The sequence below is a fragment of the Hemitrygon akajei genome, chromosome 31 (assembly GCF_048418815.1).
Source record: "Hemitrygon akajei chromosome 31, sHemAka1.3, whole genome shotgun sequence".
Classification (NCBI taxonomy): domain Eukaryota; kingdom Metazoa; phylum Chordata; class Chondrichthyes; order Myliobatiformes; family Dasyatidae; genus Hemitrygon; species Hemitrygon akajei.
The window spans coordinates 37074376-37096800 of NC_133154.1; the positions used below are offsets into that span (position 1 = coordinate 37074376).

Below are 22425 nucleotides of genomic sequence, written 5' to 3' on the forward strand. Positions count from 1 at the left end.
TACACCAGCTGGTCCAGGTGTCTTATCTACCTTCAGACCTTCCAGTTTCCCAAGAATCTTCTCCCTAGTAATGGTAACTTCACAAATGCCATGACCCCTGACACTTGGAACTCTCACCATACTGCATCGTTTTCCAGTGGTCCGATATACACTCACCTCTGTTTTACACTTTACGTATCTTAAGAAACTTTTGGTATCCTCTTTAATATTATTGGCTAGCTTACTTTCATACTTCATAATTTCCTTCATAATGACTTTTTTAGTTGCCTTCTGTTGGTTTTTAAAAGCTTCCCATTCCTGTAACTTCCCATTACTCTTTGCTCAATTATATGCTCTCCCTTTGGCTTTTACGTCGGCTTTGACTTCCCTTGTTAGTCATGGTTGTGTTGTCTTGCCTTTAGAATACTTCTTCCTCTTTGGGATGTATTTATCCTGTGCCTTCTGAATTGCTTCCAGAAATCCCAGCCATTGCTGCTTTGCCGTCATCCCTGCCAGTGTTCTTTTCCAAACAATTCTGCCAGCTCCTCTCTCATGCCTCAGTAATTCCCTTTTCTCCACTGTAATACTGACACATCTGACTTTAGCTTCTCCTTCTCAAAATTCAGAGTGAATTTGATCATATTATGATCACTGGCCCATAAGGGTTCCTTTATCTTAAGCTCTGTAATCAATTCCAGTTCATTACACAACAGCCCATCCAGATCCCATCGTGGGCTCAACCATGAGCTGCTCTAAAATGCCATCTCATGGGTATTCTAGAAATTCTTCATACAAAATGGTGGAGGAACTCAGCAGGTCAGGCAGCATCTACAAAGAGGAATAAGCAGTCAACATTTCAGGCTGAGAGCTTTCCTCAGAGTTGCTGGGAGATGATATGTTGTCTCCTGGGTGCCAGGGTCCAGGATATCTCGGATCAGGTCCTCAGCATTCTTAAGTGGGAGGGAGAGTGAATAGCCAAAGATCATGGTCCACGTATGATGCACCATCAATAACTCTCTGAGACGTGAAGGCGAGATATCGGCTTTTATTGACTGGAAGAAAGAACAAGCAGTAGTTGACCACCATACTACATCCTGGAGACTGAGGGCCGGGCTCAGGCCTCAATCGCCTTTATACCGGGGTCTGTGGGAGGAGCCATGGTCAGTGGGAGGGGCCACAGGAGCAGTCAGCAGGGGGCGTGTCCAGACAGGTATATGTAGTTCACCACAACGTAGGTACCAATGACATAGATAAGTGTCACGGTCCCTGAATTCCTCTTATTATCCTAATTCCCTTTCCCCTGTGTTCTCCTAGGCTCCTTGATTGCAACACCTGATTCTCTTCTAAACCTGCAGCATAAAAGCCCAGCTTTGCATCCACTCGTTGCCAGACCATTGATCCAGCTAATGCTGTAATTCACATTCCCAGCCGCTTAGAATGCTGAATTCTGAGTTTAACTTCAGTACCGAGGTTCCCCCTGTATAACTCCGTCTCTCCTTGTCAAGATAAGTATTCTAAGTTTTAATTCGGTACTGAGGTTTACCAGTGATACTCTGTCACTCCGCGTTAAGAAAAGGATTGCCTGCCATTTCTCTTTCTACACTCCATGTCAAGATAAGCCTTGCCTGCCACCTGTATCCTGTTTATCATTCAGTTCCCGCAACGCCCTGTATCAGGAAAAGGATTGCTTGCCATTTGCGTTTTCTTTTAACACTCCATGTCAAGATAAGTGTTGCCTGCCGCCTGTTCCCCCATTTGCTGTTCAGTTCCAGTAACACCCTTTGTCAAGAAAACTTTGTCTGTCTTCTGCTCTTCCGTTCATCAGCGCTGTTTGCCTGTTTCCCTGTCTCTCAGCCGCTAAGAAATGTGCATTCTAAATTTTGTTCCCATGTTAACCCTGTCTCTCAGCCGCTAAGAATTGTGTATTCTTCGTTCTGTTCCCATGTTAACCCTGTCTCTCAGCTGCTAAGAATTGTGTATTCTTCGTTCTGTTCCCACGCTGCTTGCATGTTTTAACTCTGTCTCTCGGCCGCTTAGAAGGGTGTATCCTAAATTTTGGTTCCGCGATTTCCTTGTGTTAGCTCTGTCTCTCCGTGTTAACAGGAGCATGGCATCCTGCCCGCAGTTCTCCTCGAGCCAGGTTCTGCCTCGTTCCGCCGCCTGCCTACACTCTCCGTTGGCTCGGTGGTTAAACGCCACGTTTCCACCGTAGCGACCCGGGTTCGATCCCTGGTCAACCCTTCCTCGCTCCTCAGCTTTCCTCTGCCTAATCCTCGCTCCCCGGCCTTCCCCGTAACCATTAATAAACATTTTTAGATTACTCTACCTCTGTGTCTGTGTCCTGCGTTTGGGTTCGCCCCGTTTCGTTGCAGCAATAGGAAGGATGATGGGCTTCTGCAAAAGGAGTTCAGGGAGTTAGATGCTAAGTTAAAGGGCAGAACCTCCAGGGTTGTGATCTCAGAATTGCTACCCGTGGTGAAGCCAAAAATAGGAAGGTTATACAGTTTAATACATGGCTAAGGAGTTGATGTAGGAGGGAGGGAATAAGGTGTTTGGATCATTGGTGCTCTCTTCCCAAGGGAAGGTGGGATCTGTACAGAAGGGACGGTTTGCAATTGAACTGGAAGGGACTAATATCCTAGTGGGAAGGTTTGCTGGTGCTACACAGTGGCCTTTAAACTGGAGTTGTGGGGAATGGGAACCAGGGTGCCAGAACAGCTGGTGGAGAGGTTGTGGAGAAAAGTCAGGAATCAAATGTTTGAGTACAGTGAGACTAATTTCAGTGCAAGAAGTATTGTAGGGAAGCCGAGTGAGCTCAGGGCATGATCAGCTCCTGGCATCATGAAATGGTAGACATAGCGAGACCTGGTTGCAGGAGGGGTAGGACTGGCAGGTCAGTGTTCCCGGGTTCCGATGTTTTAGAGGCAATAGAGAGGGAGGGATTAAAGGAGGAGAGGTGGCACTATGAGTCAGGGACAATGTCATTGCAGTGTTCAGTCAGGACAGACTGGAGAACTCGATAGTGAGGCATTGTAGGTGGAACTGAGAAATATGAAAGGTATGACCACATGAATGGGGCAATATTCCAGAGCACCCAACTGTCCAAGAGACTTAGAGGAACAACTTTGTGGAGAGATCACAGACTGTTGCAAGAACTATAAGGTTATTATAGTTGGTGTTCTTAACTTTCCACATATTGACTGGGAACTCCATACTGTAAAAGGACTAGATGGGATAGAGTTTGTCAAATGTGTTCAGGAATTGGATCCCATGAGGTGGCACGGTAAGGCAGCAGCAGCCTTTCAGACCTGGTGTTACTTTAATTTAATTTTCTATTTTAAGTTTGATACACAATTTTCGATTAGGGCACATGGATAACAGAGCGGCTATCTACCATCGCCAGATACCACTACAATACAGAGATCGACCAGAAACAAACCTCCACAAAGATCTGCTGGCTGAATTACGCAATGTCGGCTTGCTGAGGGGGACGGGCCTACAATCCTCGGACTTGCCTGATGTTGGGAGCTGGAGATGGAGACGTCGAAAGCGATGTGCGAGGAAGCAGAAGTGAGGCAAGTGGGAAGGGGTCCGTGCCAGGCTAAAAGCAAACCCTAGCCGGCTGGCTCTCCCGTCCATTCTGCTCTCCAATGTCCGCTCCCTGGACAATAAAATGGACTACATCCGACTCCAACGTAATACTCGGCGGGAGTACAGAGTTTGCTCCGCGTTGGCTCACTGATGGGATTTCGGACGCTGCCATCCAGCTAGACGGGCTAGCTTTGTTTCGTTTGGACAGAGATGCAGCTGTCTCCAGTAAGGTCCGCGGTGGCGGTGTCTGATGCACCATCAATAACTCACTCTGAGACGTAGGAAGTGAGGTATCGGCTTTTATTGACTGGAAGAATGAACAACACTACATCCTGGAGAATGAGGCCGGGCTCAGGCCTCAATCGCCTTTATACAGGGGTCTGTGGGAGGAGCCACAGGAGCAGTCCAGACACGTATATGTAGTTCACCACAGTGTCTGTGTTTACATCGACACGGAATGGTGTAAGAACCCTGTGCTGGTTTCCAGACACTGCGCATCGCTAGTGGAGTTTGTGGCATTTCGATGCAGACCATTTTATTTGCCACGGGAATTCACCTCTGTCCTTATATTCGGTGTCTACATTCCCCCCAGTGCTAATGCTAAGGAGGCGCTCTGTGAACTGTATGGGGCTATTAGCGAACTGCAGAACGCACACCCTGATGGTCTGTTTATTGTCGCCGGTGATTTTAACCACGCGAACCTTAAGTCAGTGCTCCCCAAATTCCATCAGTATGTGGACTTTGCAATGAGAGGGGAGAACGCGTTGGACCTTGTTTACACAAACATCCCCGACGTGTAGCGGGCAGAGCCCCGCCCCCACCTCGGTTATTCAGACCACATCTCTGTTATGCTAATCCCAGCATACAGACCTCTCGTCAGGCGCTCCAGACCAGTTCAGAAGCAGGTGAAAACCTGGCCAGCAGGAGTCATCTCTGCTCTTCAAGACTGCTTTGAGCACACTGACTGGCCCATGTTCAGGGACGCTGCAACTGATGGCGACTCTACCAACTCAGAGGAGTACACAGCATCAGTGACCAGCTACATCAGCAAGTGCATTGATGATGTTACTCTGTCCAAGATCATCACTATACGTGCCAATCAGAAGCCATGGATGACTGCAGAGGTGCGTGTGTTGCTGAGGACCCGCGACTCTGCCTTCAGAGCAGGCGACAAGGCTGCTCTAACAACAGCAAAGGCCAAACTGTCCCGAGCCATCAGAGGGGCAATGCGTGCACACGCCCAGCTAATCCGCAGCCACTTCCAGGACAGCAGTGACATGCGACGCATGTGAAAGGGCATTCAGGACATCACCAACTACAGGACAACATCACCTGACTGTGCAGGTGATGCCTCCATCCCAAATGCACTGAATAACTTCTACGCCCGGTTTGAGGCAGGAAATGACGTGGCGGCGAGGAAGTCCACCCCTCCTACAAATGACCAGGTGCTGTGTCTCTCCGTGGCCGACGTGAGAAGAACCCTGTGCAGGGTCAACCCACGGAAGGCTGCCGGACCAGACAACATCCCTGGTAGAGTGCTCAGAGGATGTGCAGACCAGCTAGCAGATGTTCTCACTGACATCTTCAACATCTCCCTGAGCAGCGCCACCGTTCCGCCACCATCGTCCCCGTGCCGAAGTCTTCAGTGTCCTGCCTAAATGACTACCGTCCCGTTGCACTTACATCCATCATCATGAAGTGTTTCGAGAGGCTTGTCATGAGGCATATCAAGACCCTGCTGCCCCTCTCACTGGACCCCCTGCAGTTTGCGTACCGTCCCAACCGCTCAACAGATGACGCCATTGCCACCACCCTCCACCTGGCCCTAACCCACCTGGACAAAGAAGACACATACGTTCGGATGCTGTTCATAGGCTTCAGTTCAGCATTCAACACAATCATCCCTCAGAAACTGATTGGAAAGCTGAGCCTACTGGGCCTGAACACCTCCCTCTGCAACTGGATCCTAGACTTCCTGACTGGGAGACCTCAGTCAGTCCGGATCGGGAGCAGCATCTCCAACACCATCACACTGAGCAAGGGGGCTCCCCAGGGCTGTGTTCTCAGTCCACTGTTGTTCACTCTGCTGACCCACAACTGTGCTGCAACACACAGCTCGAACCATATCATCAAGTTCACCAATGACACAACCGTGGTGGGTCTCATCAGCAAGAACGACAAGTCAGCTTACAGAGAGGAGGAGCAGTGGTTAACAGACTGGTGCAGAGCCAACAACCTGTCTCTTAATGTGAAAAAAACAAAAGAGATGGTTGTTGACTTCAGGAGGGCACGGAGCGACCACTCCCCGCTGAACATCGATGGCTCCTCGGTAGAGTTCGTAAAGATCACCAAATTTCTTGGTGTTCACCTGATGGAGAATCTCACCTGGTCCCTCAACACCAGTTCCATAGCAAAGAAAGCCCAGCAGCGTCTCTACTTTCTGTGAAGGCTGAGGAAAGTCCATCTCCCACCCCCCCATCCTCATCACATTCTACAGGGGTTGTATTGAGAGCATCCTGAGCAGCTGCATCACTGCCTGGTTTGGAAATTGCACCATCTTGGATATTTACACTACACGCTGCATCCGCAAAGGAAACAGCATTATGAAGGACCTCACGCACCCCTCACACAAACTCTTCTCCCTCCTGCCGTCTGGGAAAAGGATCCGAAGCATTTGGGCTCTCACGACCAGACTATGTAACAGTTTCTTCTATCAGACTCTTCAATACCCGAAGCCTGGACTGACACCTTGCCCTACTGTCCTGTTTATTATTTATTGTAATGCCTGCACTGTCTTTGTGTACTTTATGCAGTCCAGTGTAGGTCTGTAGTCTAGTGTAGCTTTCTCTGTGTTGCTTTTATTATGTAGTTCAGTCTAGTTTTTGTACTGTGTCATGTAACACCATGGTCCTGAAAAACGTTGTCTCATTTTTACTATGCACTGTACCAGCAGTTATGGTCGAAATGACAATAAAAGTTGACTTGACTTGACTTGAAAGTTTCCTTCATCAATGTGTAGAAGTCCCAATGAGAGAGCGTGTGGCACTGGATCTGCTATTAGGCAATGAGACAGGGCAGGTGACAGAAGTTTGTGTAGGGGAACACTTTGCACCTAATGATCACAATGCCACTAGGCTCAAAGTAAATATGCAAAGAGATAGGTCTGGTCCATGGGTTGAGATTCTAAATTGGAGAGAGGCCAATTTTGATGATATCAGAAAGGATCTGGCAAGTGTGGATTGGGACAGGCTGTTTTCTGGCAAATGGGATGCCTTCAAAAGTGAGATTTTGAGAATACTAAGTTTGTATGTGCTTGTCAGAATAAAAGGTAAAGATAATGAGTGGAGGGAACCGTGGTTTTCCAGAGATATTGAGACCCTGGTTAAGAAAATGAGGTGCAGCGCAGGTAGGAACAAATGAGGAACTTGAGGAGTGTAAGAAATGCAGGAGAACGCTTATTAAAGAAATCAGGAGGGCTAACAGAAGGCGTGAGGTTGCTCTAGCAGGCAAAGTGAAGGAGAATCCTCAGGGACAAAATTGGCCCTCTGGAAGATTAGAATGGTAATCCATGCATGGAACCAAAATAGAGGGAGGAGATCTTAAATAATTTCTTTGTATCCGTATTTACTCAGGAGAAAGACACAGAGTCCATGGAAATGAAGCAAAGCAGCAGCCACTTCAAGGACCCTGTACAGTTTACAGAGGAGCAGGTGTTTGCTGACCTGAGGCAAATCAGGGTGGATAAATCCCCAGGGCCTGACAATGTGTCCCTTGGACCCCACAGGACGCAATTGCAGAAATTGCCAGGGCCCTAGCAGAGATATTTAAATCACCCTTAGTGACAGGAGAGGTACCCGAGGACTGGAGGACAGCCAATGTTACTCTGTTGTTTAAGAAAGGCTCTAAACATAAACCAGGACATTATAGGCCAGGGGGTCTGACGTTAGCAGTGGAAAAGTTGTTGGAAGGTATTCTAAGGGACCGGATGCACGAGTATTTGGTTAGACATGGACAGATTAGGAATAGTCAGCATGGTAGGTCACCTCTAACCCAATATTACAGAGCTTTTCGAGGAACTGGCCAGGAAGGCAACGTCCTGTTAAAGACAATTCGTAATGAAGGCAAGGCATGGACTTTAGCAAGGCATTTGATAAGGTCCCACATAGGCCGTTGGTCACGAGGTTCAGTTGCTCCAGCACTTTGTGTGTGTACCTTGGGAAGGGGTGCGGTCCTTTAACAGGATGGTGGTGAGCCGTACTGTGACAGGAACCAGCGCGGTCCAGTGGTGAAGTCTTCCCTCAGTGCTGCTGTGTGGGAAATTCCAGGATCCCTAGCCAGTGTTGCTGCTGGGGCGGTGAATGTGCTTCCTGTTTCTGACAGCCTGGGTATTAGACCTCAGCGATTCGAGAGCAGCTTGTTGGAGTGAGGTAGATCAGCTGCAACAACAACCTTTCAGAAGATGGATTGCAGTGACTTCTACGTTGTCAACCCCAAAGCTGTTATTGTATTCTTTAGAATCGCAAAACCCCGCCGGACGTTAAGAGCTACCCCATCAGCGAGTTGCTCATTGGCGGAGAAACTGAGGGAGCTGGAGTTGCTGTGGATCCTGTCGCTACCTGCGTCAGAGAGGCGTTGGAGGAGTCGATGAATGAAGGCGGTGTGCAGTCTAACAGTGATTGTTTGCCTTAGTCGCTTTCCTTCTGATCACCACCATTTTGGACATTACAAATGTGGAATGCTGCAAGTATTGGAGAATAAAGATGCAACGTTTGCTGTGTGGCCAGAACTATGTGACACCCTTGTGTTTGCTATTTACTATGTATCCAATTTATTAGCCAGAATGTAATCTCTGTATTGTCTCTGTACTATTGAACGCATCAGTGCCTTGAGAATGTAGCTAACAGTGAAAGTAAGCATGTAGAGATAACGGTGGTAGACGGGATCGTGGAGTGGTGTGATGGTATGGGGACCAGTCAAGGCCGGGAAGGGGGACACGTGTTCCAAGGAGTAGACTAGACGGGGTCGTGGAGTGGTGTGATGGTGTGGGGACCAGTCAAGGCCGGGAAGGGGGACACGTGTTCCAAGGAGTAGACTAGACGGGGTCGTGCGATGGTGTGATGGTATGGGAACCAGTCAAGGCCGGGAAGGGGGACACGTGTTCCAAGGAGTAGACTAGACGGGGTCGTGGAGTGGTGTGATGGTCTGGGAACCAGTCAAAGCCGGGAAGGGGGACACGTGTTCCAAGGAGTAGACTAGACGGGGTCGTGGAGTGGTGTGATGGTGTGGGGACCAGTCAAGGCCGGGAAGGGGGACACGTGTTCCAAGGAGTAGACTAGACGGGGTGGTGGAGTGGTGTGATGGTGTGGGAACCAGTCAAGGCCGGGAAGGGGGACACGCGTTCCAAGGAGTAGACTAGACGGGGTCGTGCGATGGTGTGATGGTGTGGGGACCAGTCAAGGCCGGGAAGGGGGACACGTGTTCCAAGGAGTAGACTAGACGGGGTCGTGGAGTGGTGTGATGGTGTGGGGACCAGTCAAGGCCGGGAAGGGGGACACGTGTTCCAAGGAGTAGACTAGACGGGGTCGTGGAGTGGTGTGATGGTCTGGGGACCAGTCAAGGCCGGGAAGGGGGACACGTGTTCCAAGGAGTAGACTAGACCAGGTCATGGAGTGGTGTGATGGTATGGGGACCAGTCAAGGCCGGGAAGGGGGACACGTGTTCCAAGGAGTAGACTAGACGGGGTCGTGGAGTGGTGTGATGGTCTGGGAACCAGTGAAAGCCGGGAAGGGGGACACGTGTTCCAAGGAGTAGACTAGACGGGGTCATGGAGTGGTGTGATGGTATGGGGACCAGTCAAAGCCGGGAAGGGGGACACGTGTTCCAAGGAGTAGACTAGACGGGGTCATGGAGTGGTGTGATGGTATGGGGACCAGTCAAGGCCGGGAAGGGGGACACGTGTTCCAAGGAGTAGACTAGACGGGGTGGTGGAGTGGTGTGATGGTATGGGGACCAGTCAAAGCCGGGAAGGGGGACACGTGTTCCAAGGAGTAGACTAGACGGGGTCGTGGAGTGGTGTGATGGTGTGGGGACCAGTCAAGGCCGGGAAGGGGGACACGTGTTCCAAGGAGTAGACTAGACGGGGTCGTGGAGTGGTGTGATGGTGTGGGGACCAGTCAAGGCCGGGAAGGGGGACACGTGTTCCAAGGAGTAGACTAGACGGGGTCGTGGAGTGGTGTGATGGTATGGGGACCAGTCAAGGTCGGGAAGGGGGACACGTGTTCCAAGGAGTAGACTAGACGGGGTCGTGGAGTGGTGTGATGGTGTGGGGACCAGTCAAGGCCGGGAAGGGGGACACGTGTTCCAAGGAGTAGACTAGACGGGGTCGTGGAGTGGTGTGATGGTGTGGGGACCAGTCAAGGCCGGGAAGGGGGACACGTGTTCCAAGGAGTAGACTAGACGGGGTCGTGGAGTGGTGTGATGGTATGGGAACCAGTCAAGGCCGAGAAGGGGGACACGTGTTCCAAGGAGTAGACTAGACGGGGTCGTGGAGTGGTGTGATGGTCTGGGAACCAGTCAAGGCCGGTAAAGGGGACACGTGTTCCAAGGAGTAGACTAGACGGGGTCGTGGAGTGGTGTGATGGTGTGGGAACCAGTCAAGGCCGGTAAAGGGGACACGTGTTCCAAGGAGTAGACTAGACGGGGTCGTGGAGTGGTGTGATGGTGTGGGAACCAGTCAAGGCCGGAAAGGGGGACACGTGTTCCAAGGAGTAGACTAGACGGGATCGTGCGATGGTGTGATGGTGTGGGGACCAGTCAAGGCCGGGAAGGGGGACACGTGTTCCAAGGAGTAGACTAGACGGGGTCGTGCGATGGTGTGATGGTGTGAGAACCAGTCAAGGCACTAGAACAAGTATATGCCAATGAAACCAAGATAAGAAATTACTATAAAGAATACTGTGAACTAGGCTCGGCGGACAATTAGTGACACGCTCATTAATTGTTTCAGCTTTTGTTTGCAAATAAAGGCTTAAACTTCTCGAAGAATCTTCTGCGTCTCCTGGTTATTTCAGGGAACCACGACACAAGTCCAATTCTCTGATTTATTGGCGGACAGTAGGGGAGTTAGGTGGCCTCGGTCGTAGTGAGGGCCTGCCCTCAAGCCGTGGTGCCAGCTGTTTATAGCTGCCCGGGAGAGAGGCGTCGGAGGTGGTGTGGTACAGTGCCCAAGCTGCAGATGGTGCTGCCCCCTGGTGTTCACTGGGAAGAAGACAAGCTGTATTGTATTAGACTCCAGATTTCTCCAATATTCTTGGACCATATTTTGTTTTGTGTGACTGTAGTTTACTGACATCTTATATGTGCTGTTTTGTTTGGCTGCATTCATGGGTTTTGATGTATGGCTGAATGACAATTAAATTTGAACTTGAACCTTGCACTCAGTAAGACCAAGGAATTGATTGTGGATTTTAGATTGCTGAAGTTTGGACAACGTGCACCAGTTTTCATCAAAGATCTGCAGCTTCGAATTCCTGCATGTCAGCATCTCTGAGGATCTATCCTGGGCCCAGCATACTGATGCAATTACAAAGAAAGCATTTTTCATTCGGAGTCTCAGGGCTGGAAGGCCCTGTCACCATGCTGTAATCTCTAAATAAGAATAAATATTAAAAATTGGTGTATCAATGAAGGGGCCAATGCATGGGATCAGAAAAAGCTGAAGAGGGCTGTAAATTCAGCCAGTTCCATCATTGCCACAAGCCACCCCACCACCCAGAACATGCTCTCGTCTCACTATCAGAGAAGAGGTACGGGAGCCTGAAGAAGCACACTCAATGAACCCACAAACGCTTTTTAGTCTCTTTTTGCACTTATTTATTTTTGTTAGGTATTTCTTATTGTAATTTGATGCCTTAAAATCGTTATAGCCGGGGATGGGAATGGGGATAAGCTCCCACTACCTATTAAATGCTCCCAATGGCGTGCGCTTCAAATAGCCTCTGACAACCAAACCTGGCTACAGTAGCTTTGCCTCTGAGCCCAGCAGATCCATTTCTAGTGACAGGAGAGGGGGTAAAGTTGGATTACTGGCACTGTAAATCTAGTTGCTTTGGGTAGATCGGGGGGGGGGGTGGAATGGGGGATCTCATTGAAAGCTGCTGAATGTTGAAAGGACTAGATAGGGTAGATGAGGAGAGGATGTTTCCTATGGTGGGGGTATCCAGAAATAGAGGGCACAGACTCAAAACTGAGGGTGACCTTTTTGAACAGAGGTAAGGAGGAATTTTTTTTTAATTCCAGAGAGTAGTGAATCTGTGGAATGCTCTGCCACAGACTGTGGTGGAGGCCAAGTCCGTGCGTATATTTCAGGCGGAAGTTGATTATTTCCTGATCGGTCAGGGCATCAAACGATATGACGAGAAGGCGTGTGGGGTTGAGTGGGATCCGGGATCAGCCACAATGGAATGGTGGGGCAGACTCGATGGGCTGAATGGCCTAATTCTGCTCCTATGTCTTATGGTCTTATGATCTAGGGGAAGAAAAACTCTGATCTCAAATCTCTGCTGCCTTGAGAGGAAGGCTTTGGGAGTTAACCCCGAGGGAAAAGTCTGGAGCTGGAATTCCTAAGGCTGTACATTGAGTTCAATGCTGACTTCAACATTGGTACCAAACTGTATCGGTCTCTGCCGTTCCTTTGGGTTCATCAGATGAGTGGAGCTTGCTACCTGGGCAACAGCTTGCTCTCCATATTGTACTGTCCAGTCTTGCATAGTTAGACAGCTAGGACGCAATATCCATGGTCGACCCTGGCCGACGAAGGCCTCTTATTGTAACTTCGCGCACGGTTTACGTACTGTAATGTATAGAATATTTCACTGTACCGCTGCTGCAAAAACAACACATTTATGAAATATCAGTGATAATAAACCTGTTTCTGATTCTGAGCAGCCTCGGCAGGTAACGGCAAACTAGAGTTGGTACACACTGTCCGTGTTGGCGGTAATGAACGGTTAGAGCAGTGGGTGGAATGTTCATCATGCAGACTTGAGGGAGGTTGAGAAAAACAAGTTGTATACAGGGGATCTGGAACTCAGTGCAGCAGAAATCTGCTGGAGGAACTCAGCATGTCAAGCAGCATCTCTTCATTTACTTGTTTGCTTGTTTTTATTGAGAAAACAGCGCAGAAAAGGCCCTTTGGGCCCTTCGAGCCAACCTGCCCAGCAACCCCTGATTTAACCCTAGCTTAATCACAGGACAATTTACGCTGATCAATTAACCTACCATCCAGTATGTCTTTGGACTATGGGAGGAGACTGGAGCACCTGGAGAAAACCCACGTGGGTCACAGGGAGAACAGACAAACTCCTTACAGTACATCTGTGGGAGGAAAGGAACGTGCCAATGTTATGCCTCATTCTCATAGATTCTCGTATCAGTCTCACAGATGGTGCCCGACCAGCTGAGTTCCTCCAGCAGCTTATGTGTTCCTCCATTTTCCAGCATCTGCAGTCCCTTGTATCCACTTGAGAAACTGTAACACTGAGCGCCTGAAGTCAAGAGTTAGTGTGGTTAAGATGGACTGAATGGCTTCCTTTTCCACTGTCAGTGATTCTGTGATTTTCTCTGAGCTTCAGTATTGGCAAAAATCTGCACCCAAATCATTAAATGTTATATCAGGAGCGGAACCTGTGAGCTCAACAGATAATGACACTCTGGAATAACTGGGAATGAAGAGTCATCAGAGTTGCAGTGTTGTCCAATCACAGAAGGCTGGCGTCAGCCCGTTGGAATCTGGAATCTTCCTGGCCCATGAACCATTTGGATCAGGTTTCTAAGTCCCAGCAATTCCTCATCAGCAAGAAGCTGGCAGCTTGGAAATCCATACACACACAAGAATATAAATCGCACCACAGCATCAGCACATTGTTTTAAGTCAAAATTCAGCAAGGGTGAGGTTTAGAATTTATTTGTTGCTAATTTACTATATTAACGGGCAGTTATTTTCACAATGTGTCAAGAATGCCAACGTGAGGACATTGAACATAGAACATTACAGCCCATGATGCTGTGCCGTCCTTCTACAAGATGAATCTAACACTTTTCTCCTAGTAACCCTCCATTTTTCTATCATGCATGTGCCTGTCTAAGAGTCTCTTAAATGTCCCTAATGTATCTGTGTCTACCACCGCCTCAGGTAGCATGTTCTACACACCCACCACTCTGTGTAAAAATTACATTTATCTGACATCCCCCTATACCTTCCTCCAAGCTCCTTAAAATGATAAACACAAGAAATTCTGAAAATCCAAAGCAACGCTCACAAAATGCTGGAGGAACACAAGTCAGGCAGCATGTGTGGAATGAATAAACAGTCAATATTTCAGGCCAAGGCCTTTTGTCAGGACTGAAAAGCAGAGGGGAAGATGACAGAATAAAAAGGTGGGGTGAAGGGTAGGAGGGCAGCTAGAAGGTGAAAGGTGAAGTCAAGTGGGTGGGGAAGGTAAATGGCTGAAGACGAAGGGAGAGGAGAGTGGACCAAAGGAGAAAGGGAAGGAGGAGAGGGCCCAGAGGGAGGTGATAAGCAGGTGAGAAGAGGTAAGAGGCAAGAGTGGGGAATAGAAGAAGAGGGGAAGGGGGAGGGAATTTTTTTTACCAGGAGAAATCGAATTCATGCCATCAGGTTGGAGGCTACCCAGATGGAATCTAAGGTGTTGCTCCTCCAGCCTGGCACAAGAGAAGGCCATGTTGGAATGGGAATTAAAATGTTTGGCCACCAGGAAGTAATGATTTTGCGGATGGAACCCTAAAATTATGCCCCCTTGTATGAGCAAATAAAGAGTCCTCTTCCCTACACTGGGCACATTGATACAGCGAGGGCAGTTAGTGCTTCTATTTCTCATCAAGCACCCCTGGATTCTTGCCCCTGTCCTAGGTCCAAGATTATTAACGTCCGAGATCCCCTTGCTCCTTTGATCCTGGTTTCTTGCACAGTTTATCGTGACCCCTTTTACCTTCTGTTCTAATGGCTTGGTGTGAAATTTCTTCCTATGGAAGTAGTTCTGAAATTTTCAAAAATAAACATTATTCATAATAAGAATATACAGTAAATACAAGAGTACAGAACTCTTTACTCTCTTAGTAGTTTTAGAACACATTTTTTATACGTAGCAGAGTACCCCGATGGGGTATTACCCCCTCTCCATTGCTTGAGGGGCTTCCCGCCACGCCGTGTCCTTCAGTGTCTAGTAGAGAAAGATCCCACACTATGGACATCGAATCACACATGGGAACAAACCCTTTGGGCCAACTTCTCCATGCTGAATGTGTTAGTCCCATCTGCCCTGGTTTTTCAATGTTGTTGTGCCCTCTGGTCCTAGACTTCTCCACTATCGGAAACATCCTCTGCACGTCCACTCTATGACTTTCAATATTTATTAGTTTTAAATGAGACCCTTCCCTTATTCTTCTAAATTCCAGCAGGTATCCATTAAAGGTAGTTCCATTTGGCCATGTTTGGCTCATATCTCTTCAACTTTTCAAAACAGCTGAACAATTACTTCCCTCCAGGGCTATCAAATTCCAGGAAGAGACAGCCATCACAATTTGCTACTGAATGACAAAGACAATAAAAGACAGCTTTGCTGAAAACAGGTTGAATTGAGCTCTAACACCCACCTGACTCAAACTTCAGACTTCTTAAATAATAATTGCTACTTGTTGACAAACCAAGTACGTCTGCATCGACAGCGGTGAAAACTCACAGAAAGCTGAGGATTGTTGCCCACCAATAGAATTCTTCGATAACAAGTTTGCATTGTTCTGTAATGCATCCCTTTCCTGACTCACAGCTCTGTCCTGAAATCATTTATGGGTGCTAGGTCCAGGTTGAGAAACGATTTACAGCCAACTACTTTCCCTGACACAAAAGCCCTGCTATTGTTAGAACTGACTGCGAGGTTTGACGGTGAAGGAGGTGTTTTCTAGTGACTGACACACAGACCAGCTTGGTAAATGCAAAATAAAAAGATCTTTAAATACTCAGCCAATGACAAGACACCACAACTCCCATTCGAGGAGATGGAGCCTCTGTGAATGACCTATGGCTTGTGTGTGCGCTCAAATATGGCAATGTGATGCCAGAGCCTTATCACGGCTGCTATATTAGAAGCCCCATGACTCAACAAGAGATTCATTTGCTTCTGCTACTGGAGAGGAAGTGTTGCAAGACAACACACCACCCGGTGTTATCAATCAAGCATACACACCATTTTGTGGACTACAGTCCTGAGGTCGGTGTTCCTCAATACTTTCTGCTGTTTTGGACCTACCTCCGTGTTCTGCACGCCACACTTCTCTCAAGGGAATTCCTAGTGGATTTATTTGCTGAACTGAGTCAATCTGACACCAGCATGACTTCCCAAAGAGTTTGGCTTCTCTGCCTGCTGCTAACTTTTGTGTGTTCCTTACACGTCAACGTCATCACTGGCTTCACTGGAGCTGCTGCAGTAGATGATGATGACAGCAATGAGGAAGGTCACAAAGATTCGAAAGATGTAGGAGCAGGGAAAGATGATGACGATGACGATGACGACGATGATGATAAAGACAACAATGATGATAATAAGGATGATGATGATGACGATGATGATGATGATGAGGATAAAGACAATGATGAGGATGATGATGATGATGATGATGATGAGGATGATGATAAGGACGATGATGATGAGGATGATGATGATAAGGACGACGATGATGATGATGATGATGATGATGATGATGATGATGATGATGATAAGGACGATGACGATGACAATGATGATAAAGATGATGATGACGACGACAATGATGATGATGACGATGATGATGATGATGACAAGGACAAGGATGATGACGATGATGATGGTGATGATGACGACGACGAGGACAAGGATAATGATGACGATGATGATGATGATGATGACAAGGACAAAGATGATGATGACGACGATGATGATGACGACGACGATGATGACGATGATGATGATGATGATGATGACGACGACGATGATGATCAAATAGTTAAAAAGGATGATGATGATGAAGATGACAATGATGATGACAACGATGATGATGATGATGATGATGATGATAATGATGATGATGGTGATGATGATGATGATGATGATGATGATGACGATGACCATCATAAGGGGCATAAACATAATGATGACAACGGTAACGATGATGACGATGATGATGATGACAAGAAGGAAGATGAGGAAGGTAACAATAAGTAAATAAGAAAGCAAAGCACATGTGTACTGAACTAGCGATCATTACTAAGTTACTTCCTTAAAGGCCATCATTCAGCTGGCAGACATTTTATTAACCCTCTCCCATAAGGAATAGAAGCATTACTCTAGCAACACCAATGGAAAATAACGGAGTGACTTTAACATCTATTGCATGGAGCCTTGTGGAACTGTGTGACATTGTACCACCTTCTGAATTGGATGAAATCTGGGGTAGCAAGTCTTTTTTTTAAAGTCAGCTCAATTAATTGGGCTTTCGAACACTGAAACATTGAAATCAACTAAAATTGGTCTGTCTGCTCCTTGATCATTGCAAAATCATTGAAACCTTTTTTTTAATCAAACATCTTGCAATAAAACCAAATTATAATTTATGCAAGTGGTCACTCCAATTTATTTCCTTGCATGTTATTAGGGTGTACTGCAAGCTGGATCGTGTTAGGGGGGTTGAAAGTGCTGGTGTGATTCACTTTATACACATGTGAAAGAAGCAAAAATAGTTCAAAATGAAAAGTGTGGTGATGAATTGGAAGGAGAGTGATATTTTTAATGTGCTGGGAATGGAATAGAGGATAGAAAATCTGTTTTATATCAAAATTATTATCAATATTCTTAACTGATGTCAGAAGAAAATCTTGCAGCAGATTTGCTTTGGACTTAAATCAATAGAAGCAGTTTGAAAAGGGAAGGAGGGAGGGGTGCTATATCCTGACAAAGGTTGCTCCTCCTGCTGGAGTTCCCCTTTAAGAAAGACAACATAGATTTGCCATACTCTATGTCTCTCCCAATGTAATGCCCTGTGCTGGCTTGAGGGTGGCCTCTGACACATGGTGCTTGCTGAGTGTGCTGGGGAAGGGTTTCAATATATTAACTCTCAAATCCAACCATCCACCTCCCTTGGCAGTCCTGGAGTTTGGAAACTTTACCTGCCGTGATTGTGGCTGGATACTGGGAGGTAATCAGTGACAGGGGTGAGACATTGGAATGTACACACTGCTAAATCTTCCCAGTATGGCACTACTTTTACTATATTTAATTCCTCCCTGTGCTTTGTTCTTTCACTCCTCATCCTTCCTTCAGCCCATTGAATCTATGACAGCCTTCAGGGCAAACACAACAGCCTCACCCCCCCCCCCCCATTTATGGGCATAGAACATTAAACAGTACAGAACCTTCAGCCCACGATGTCGTTCCAACCTTTTAACCTTCTCGAAGATCAACCTAACCCTTCCCTTCCACATTGCCTTCCATTTTTATTTCATCTAGGAGCCTCAAAATGTCCCTAATGTATCGGCCTCTACCACGAACCCTCCACGTACCCGCCACACTCTGTTTAGAAAGCTCACCTCTATGCTTTCGAAATGTATCTCCCTATAATTATTCTATCTCATAATCCCATTATCTTGTCCCTGATTCTTCCACCACACACCTGCACTAAGGATAAAATAGAGTAGCCATTTAATCGCTGTGTTTGAGATGTGGGAGCACCCAGGGAACCCTAGGAAAAGTGCAAACTCCACTGAGACATTACCCAAGGTCAGAATCGAACCCGGTCCCAGGGGCTGTGAGACAGCAGCATTACGTGCTGTGCCCCTCCGATGCCCGACCTTGAACTGAAGTTGGCAATCACCGGCAGCTAAACTTTTTCAGAAAACCGGCAGTGGATTCCAGTCCTGCTGGGATTGAACTGGGGAAACACTGCCCAGTTCCTACACCAGGCCTGATCTGGAACAGGATTACTGATTCCTTTAGTATCAGTGGGGATTCTGGGCTCGAGGATTAATAGGTGTATAAGAAGGTGAGTAACACTTATCAATCAGTTCACTTTTACTTCAGAAGTGCAAGAGGTCTTGGGAGTCTTTGTGCAGGATTCCCCAAAGGTTAACTTGCAGGTAGAGTCAGTAGTGAGGAAGGTAAATGCAGTATTAACATTCATTTCAAGAGGACGAGACTATAAAAGCCAGGTGTAATGCTGAGGCCTGATAAGGTATTGGAGCAATTACGAGGCTCATATCTAAAAAAGGACTGATGGCATAGGAGGGGTCCAGAGGAGGATTATGAAAATGATTCTGGAAATGAAAGGGTTAACTGATAAGGAGCGTTTGACAATTCTAGGCCTGTACTCACTGGAATTTATAAAAATGAGGGGGATCTCATTGAAACCGATTGAATATTGAGAGGCTTAGATAGAATGGACATGGAGAGGATGTTTCCTATAGTGGGAGTCTGGGATCAGAGGACACAGCCTCAGAACAGAAGGACCTCCCTTTAGAACAGAGAAGAGAGGAATTTCATTAGCCAGAGTATGGCAGATCTGTGGGATTCATTGTCACAGATGGCTGTGAAAGCCAAGACATTGGGCAGATTTAAAGTGGAAAGGTTCTTGATCAGTGAGGGTGACAAACGATACGGACAAAAGGCAAAGTAGTGTTGAGAGGGAGAAATCAGATATGATCGAATAGTGGAGAACACGCGGTGGGACAGGAGGCTTAATTCTACTCCTATCCTTATGATCTTATGGTTGTAATTATTTGCGCATTTAGCGCATAATGTTGGTGAGAAAGCTGGGAGAATAAAATGGGTCGAGGTAGCACTGGTGTAAATGGTGGTACAGAACTTGTTTCTGTGAGGTATCACTCTCTGAATCAATAACTCCACTCATTTACTTCAGTTTATGGAGGTGAGAGTGGGTAGGGTCAGAGAAACGTGCAGGGCACGTACTTTACACAGAGAGGGGCAGGTGCCTGGAGTGGTGGCAGAGGAAAGTGTGACGGGGGGCATTCAGGGGTCTCGAATACGAGTGGAAGGAAGTGGACAGAAGCGATCAGAATGGAGTGACACAGCACTTAGTGCAATCGCTTTATGGCACCAGCGATCACTGACCGGGGTTCGATCCCTGCCCCTGTCTGTAAGGAATTTCTGTGACCATGTGAGCTTCGTCCAGGTTTGCTCTGGTTTGCTCCCACGTCTCAGGGACGTATGTTAGGGTTAGTGAGTTGTGGGCAGGCTATGTTGGCAATGGAAACGTGGCAACATTTGTACAATCCTTGCTGATTTGATTTGATGCAAGACTTTGAATTTCACTGCACGTTTTGATACACACGTGACAAATACAACTAATCTATATCGTTATTTCTAGGTGGTGGTTCACAACCTGGCCCAGTAGCTCAGTGGATGTACTTTGGTCTCTGAAGTAGCAGATCATAGGTTTGAAACCACTGAAGGGGTTCAGTTGTCTTGGCGTTGAATGAATGGGATGAGAGTTTGTACTGAGGTGTGGAGGAAATCTTCCAGAGAGTCTGGCTTTCTCCAGTGGTTACTAGTCTGAGTCAGATGGTTATGGGTTCAAGAGGCACTCCAGTGACTAGAACAAGTGCACAGAGAATCACACTGAGCTTCTCCACAACATGATTGGTTCAAGTAATTGAATTGAAATTTTAAGCCATCACATAGACTAATAACTTATTTTACGGTGGCATAGCGGTCAGCCAAGCACTTTACAGTACCAGCGACCTGCATTCAATTCCCATCTGTAAGGAGTTTGTATGTTCTCCCCATGACCTCTGACAGTCCAAAGGCATACGGGTTGGTAGGTTAATTGGTCCCTTGATTAGGCTAGGGTTAAATTGGTGATTTGCTGTGCCTCAAATGGCTGGAAGGGCCTAATGGCTGCCGTATCTCAATAAATCAACGGGTAGGTGGATAATAAATTACAGAATTCATTGCCCAGAAACAAAATTATATTTCATATTAACCACGATGATTCATTCTCACAGTGGTTGTCAGCAGATATCGGAATAAAACCCTTCAATATCTCCAGGGACGTTCTATAACTTGAATTAGTTGGCATGAACACAACGGGTTGAGTAGCCTCCAGGTAGGTCAGACAGTCCTGAGGGAGACCGACACTGCTCAGATGAGTTAATCCCAGGACCTCGCAGGCAGATCCACATGAGAACAAAAATAGAATTCCCAATGACTTTCCATCAACACTGCCTGCTTAATTATTTCATTGTGTTGGTGAGACCTTCCTGATTAACTGCCATTATTTCTCATAAAGAGCAGACAAGACAGTCATTGCAAAAGTACACATTCTCAGTTATTGGGAAGGTTTCATACTTTGACACATTTGTCTAAATTAGCAGACGCACAAACAGTAGCCCATATTTAAAAAAGAGTGCTTGAGATACTCAGCTGGTCAGGTAGCACCTACTGGGCTGGAACTGGAGCTACTCTTTCAGAGTGATGAATTTTCTGATATATATCTCCATTATTGTGTTCAGTTCTGGCCTCCTGTGGAAGTTTTAGAGAGGGTGCAGAGGAGATTTACCAGGATGCTGTCTGGATTAGAAAGGGTGCAGAGGAGATTCACCAGGATGCTGCCTGGATTAGAGAGGGTGCAGAGGAGATTCACCAGGATGCTGCCTGGATTAGAGAGGGTGCAGAGGAGATTCACCAAAATGCTCCCTGGATTGGAGAGGGTGCAGAGGAGATTCACCAGGATACTGCCTGGATTAGAGAGGGTGCAGAGGAGATTCACCAGAATGCTCTCTGGATTGGAGAGGGTGCAGAGGAGATTCACCAGGATACTGCCTGGATTAGAGAGGTCGCAGAGGAGATTCACTAGGATGCTGCCTGGATTAGACAGGGTGTAGAGGAGATTTACCAGGATGCTGCCTGGATTAGAGAGGGTGCAGAGGAGATTCACCAGGATGCTGCCTGGATTAGAGAGGGTGCAGAGGAGATTTACCAGGATACTGCCTGGATTAGAGAGGGTGCAGAGGAGATTCACCAGGATGCTGCCTGGATTAGAGAGGGTGCAGAGGAGATTTACCAGGATGCTGCCTGGATTAGAGGGGGTGCAGAGGAGATTCACCAGGATGCTCCCTGGATTAGAGAGGGTGCAGAGGAGATTCACCAGGATGCTGCCTGGATTAGAGAGGGTGCAGAGGAGATTCACCAGGATGCTGCCTGGATTAGAGAGGGTGCAGAGGAGATTCACCAGGACGCTGCCTGGATTAGAGAGTGTGCAGAGGAGATTCACCAGGATGCTGCCTGGATTAGAGAGGGTGCAGAGGAGATTTACCAGGATGCTGCCTGGATTAGAGGGGGTGCAGAGGAGATTCACCAGGATGCTCCCTGGATTAGAGAGGGTGCAGAGGAGATTCACCAGGATGCTGCCTGGATTAGAGAGGGTGCAGAGGAGATTCACCAGGACGCTGCCTGGATTAGAGAGTGTGCAGAGGAGATTCACCAGGACGCTGTCTGGATTAGAGAGGGTGCAGAGGAGATTCACCAGGATGCTGTCTGGATTAGAGAGGGTGCAGAGGAGATTCACCAGGATGCTCCCTGGATTAGAGAGGGTGCAGAGGAGATTCACCAGGATGCTCCCTGGATTAGAGAGGGTGCAGAGGAGATTCACCAGGATGCTGTCTGGATTAGAGAGGGTGCAGAGGAGATTCACCAGGATGCTCCCTGGATTAGAGAGGGTGCAGAGGAGATTTACCAGGATGCTCCCTGGATTAGAGAGGGAGCAGAGGAGATTCACCAGGATGCTCCCTGG

The 22425-nt window shown here is 47.5% G+C and overlaps 1 protein-coding gene across 2 annotated transcripts in view; it reads left to right on the forward strand.

Annotated features, from left to right (window-relative positions):
• The first annotated feature begins 15739 nt into the window (after positions 1-15739).
• LOC140719189 (uncharacterized) overlaps positions 15740-22425 on the forward strand; it is a 30183-nt gene continuing 23497 nt past the window's right edge. The window contains exons 1-2 of one of the 2 annotated variants that reach the window (XM_073033627.1): positions 15740-16684; positions 16715-16833. In XM_073033627.1, coding sequence (XP_072889728.1) covers positions 15741-16684; positions 16715-16833 — 1063 coding nt within the window. In that variant the 5' untranslated portion in view covers position 15740. Of the gene's footprint in view, positions 16834-22425 lie in introns of both variants that reach the window. The other variant, XM_073033626.1, reaches the window with a different exon arrangement.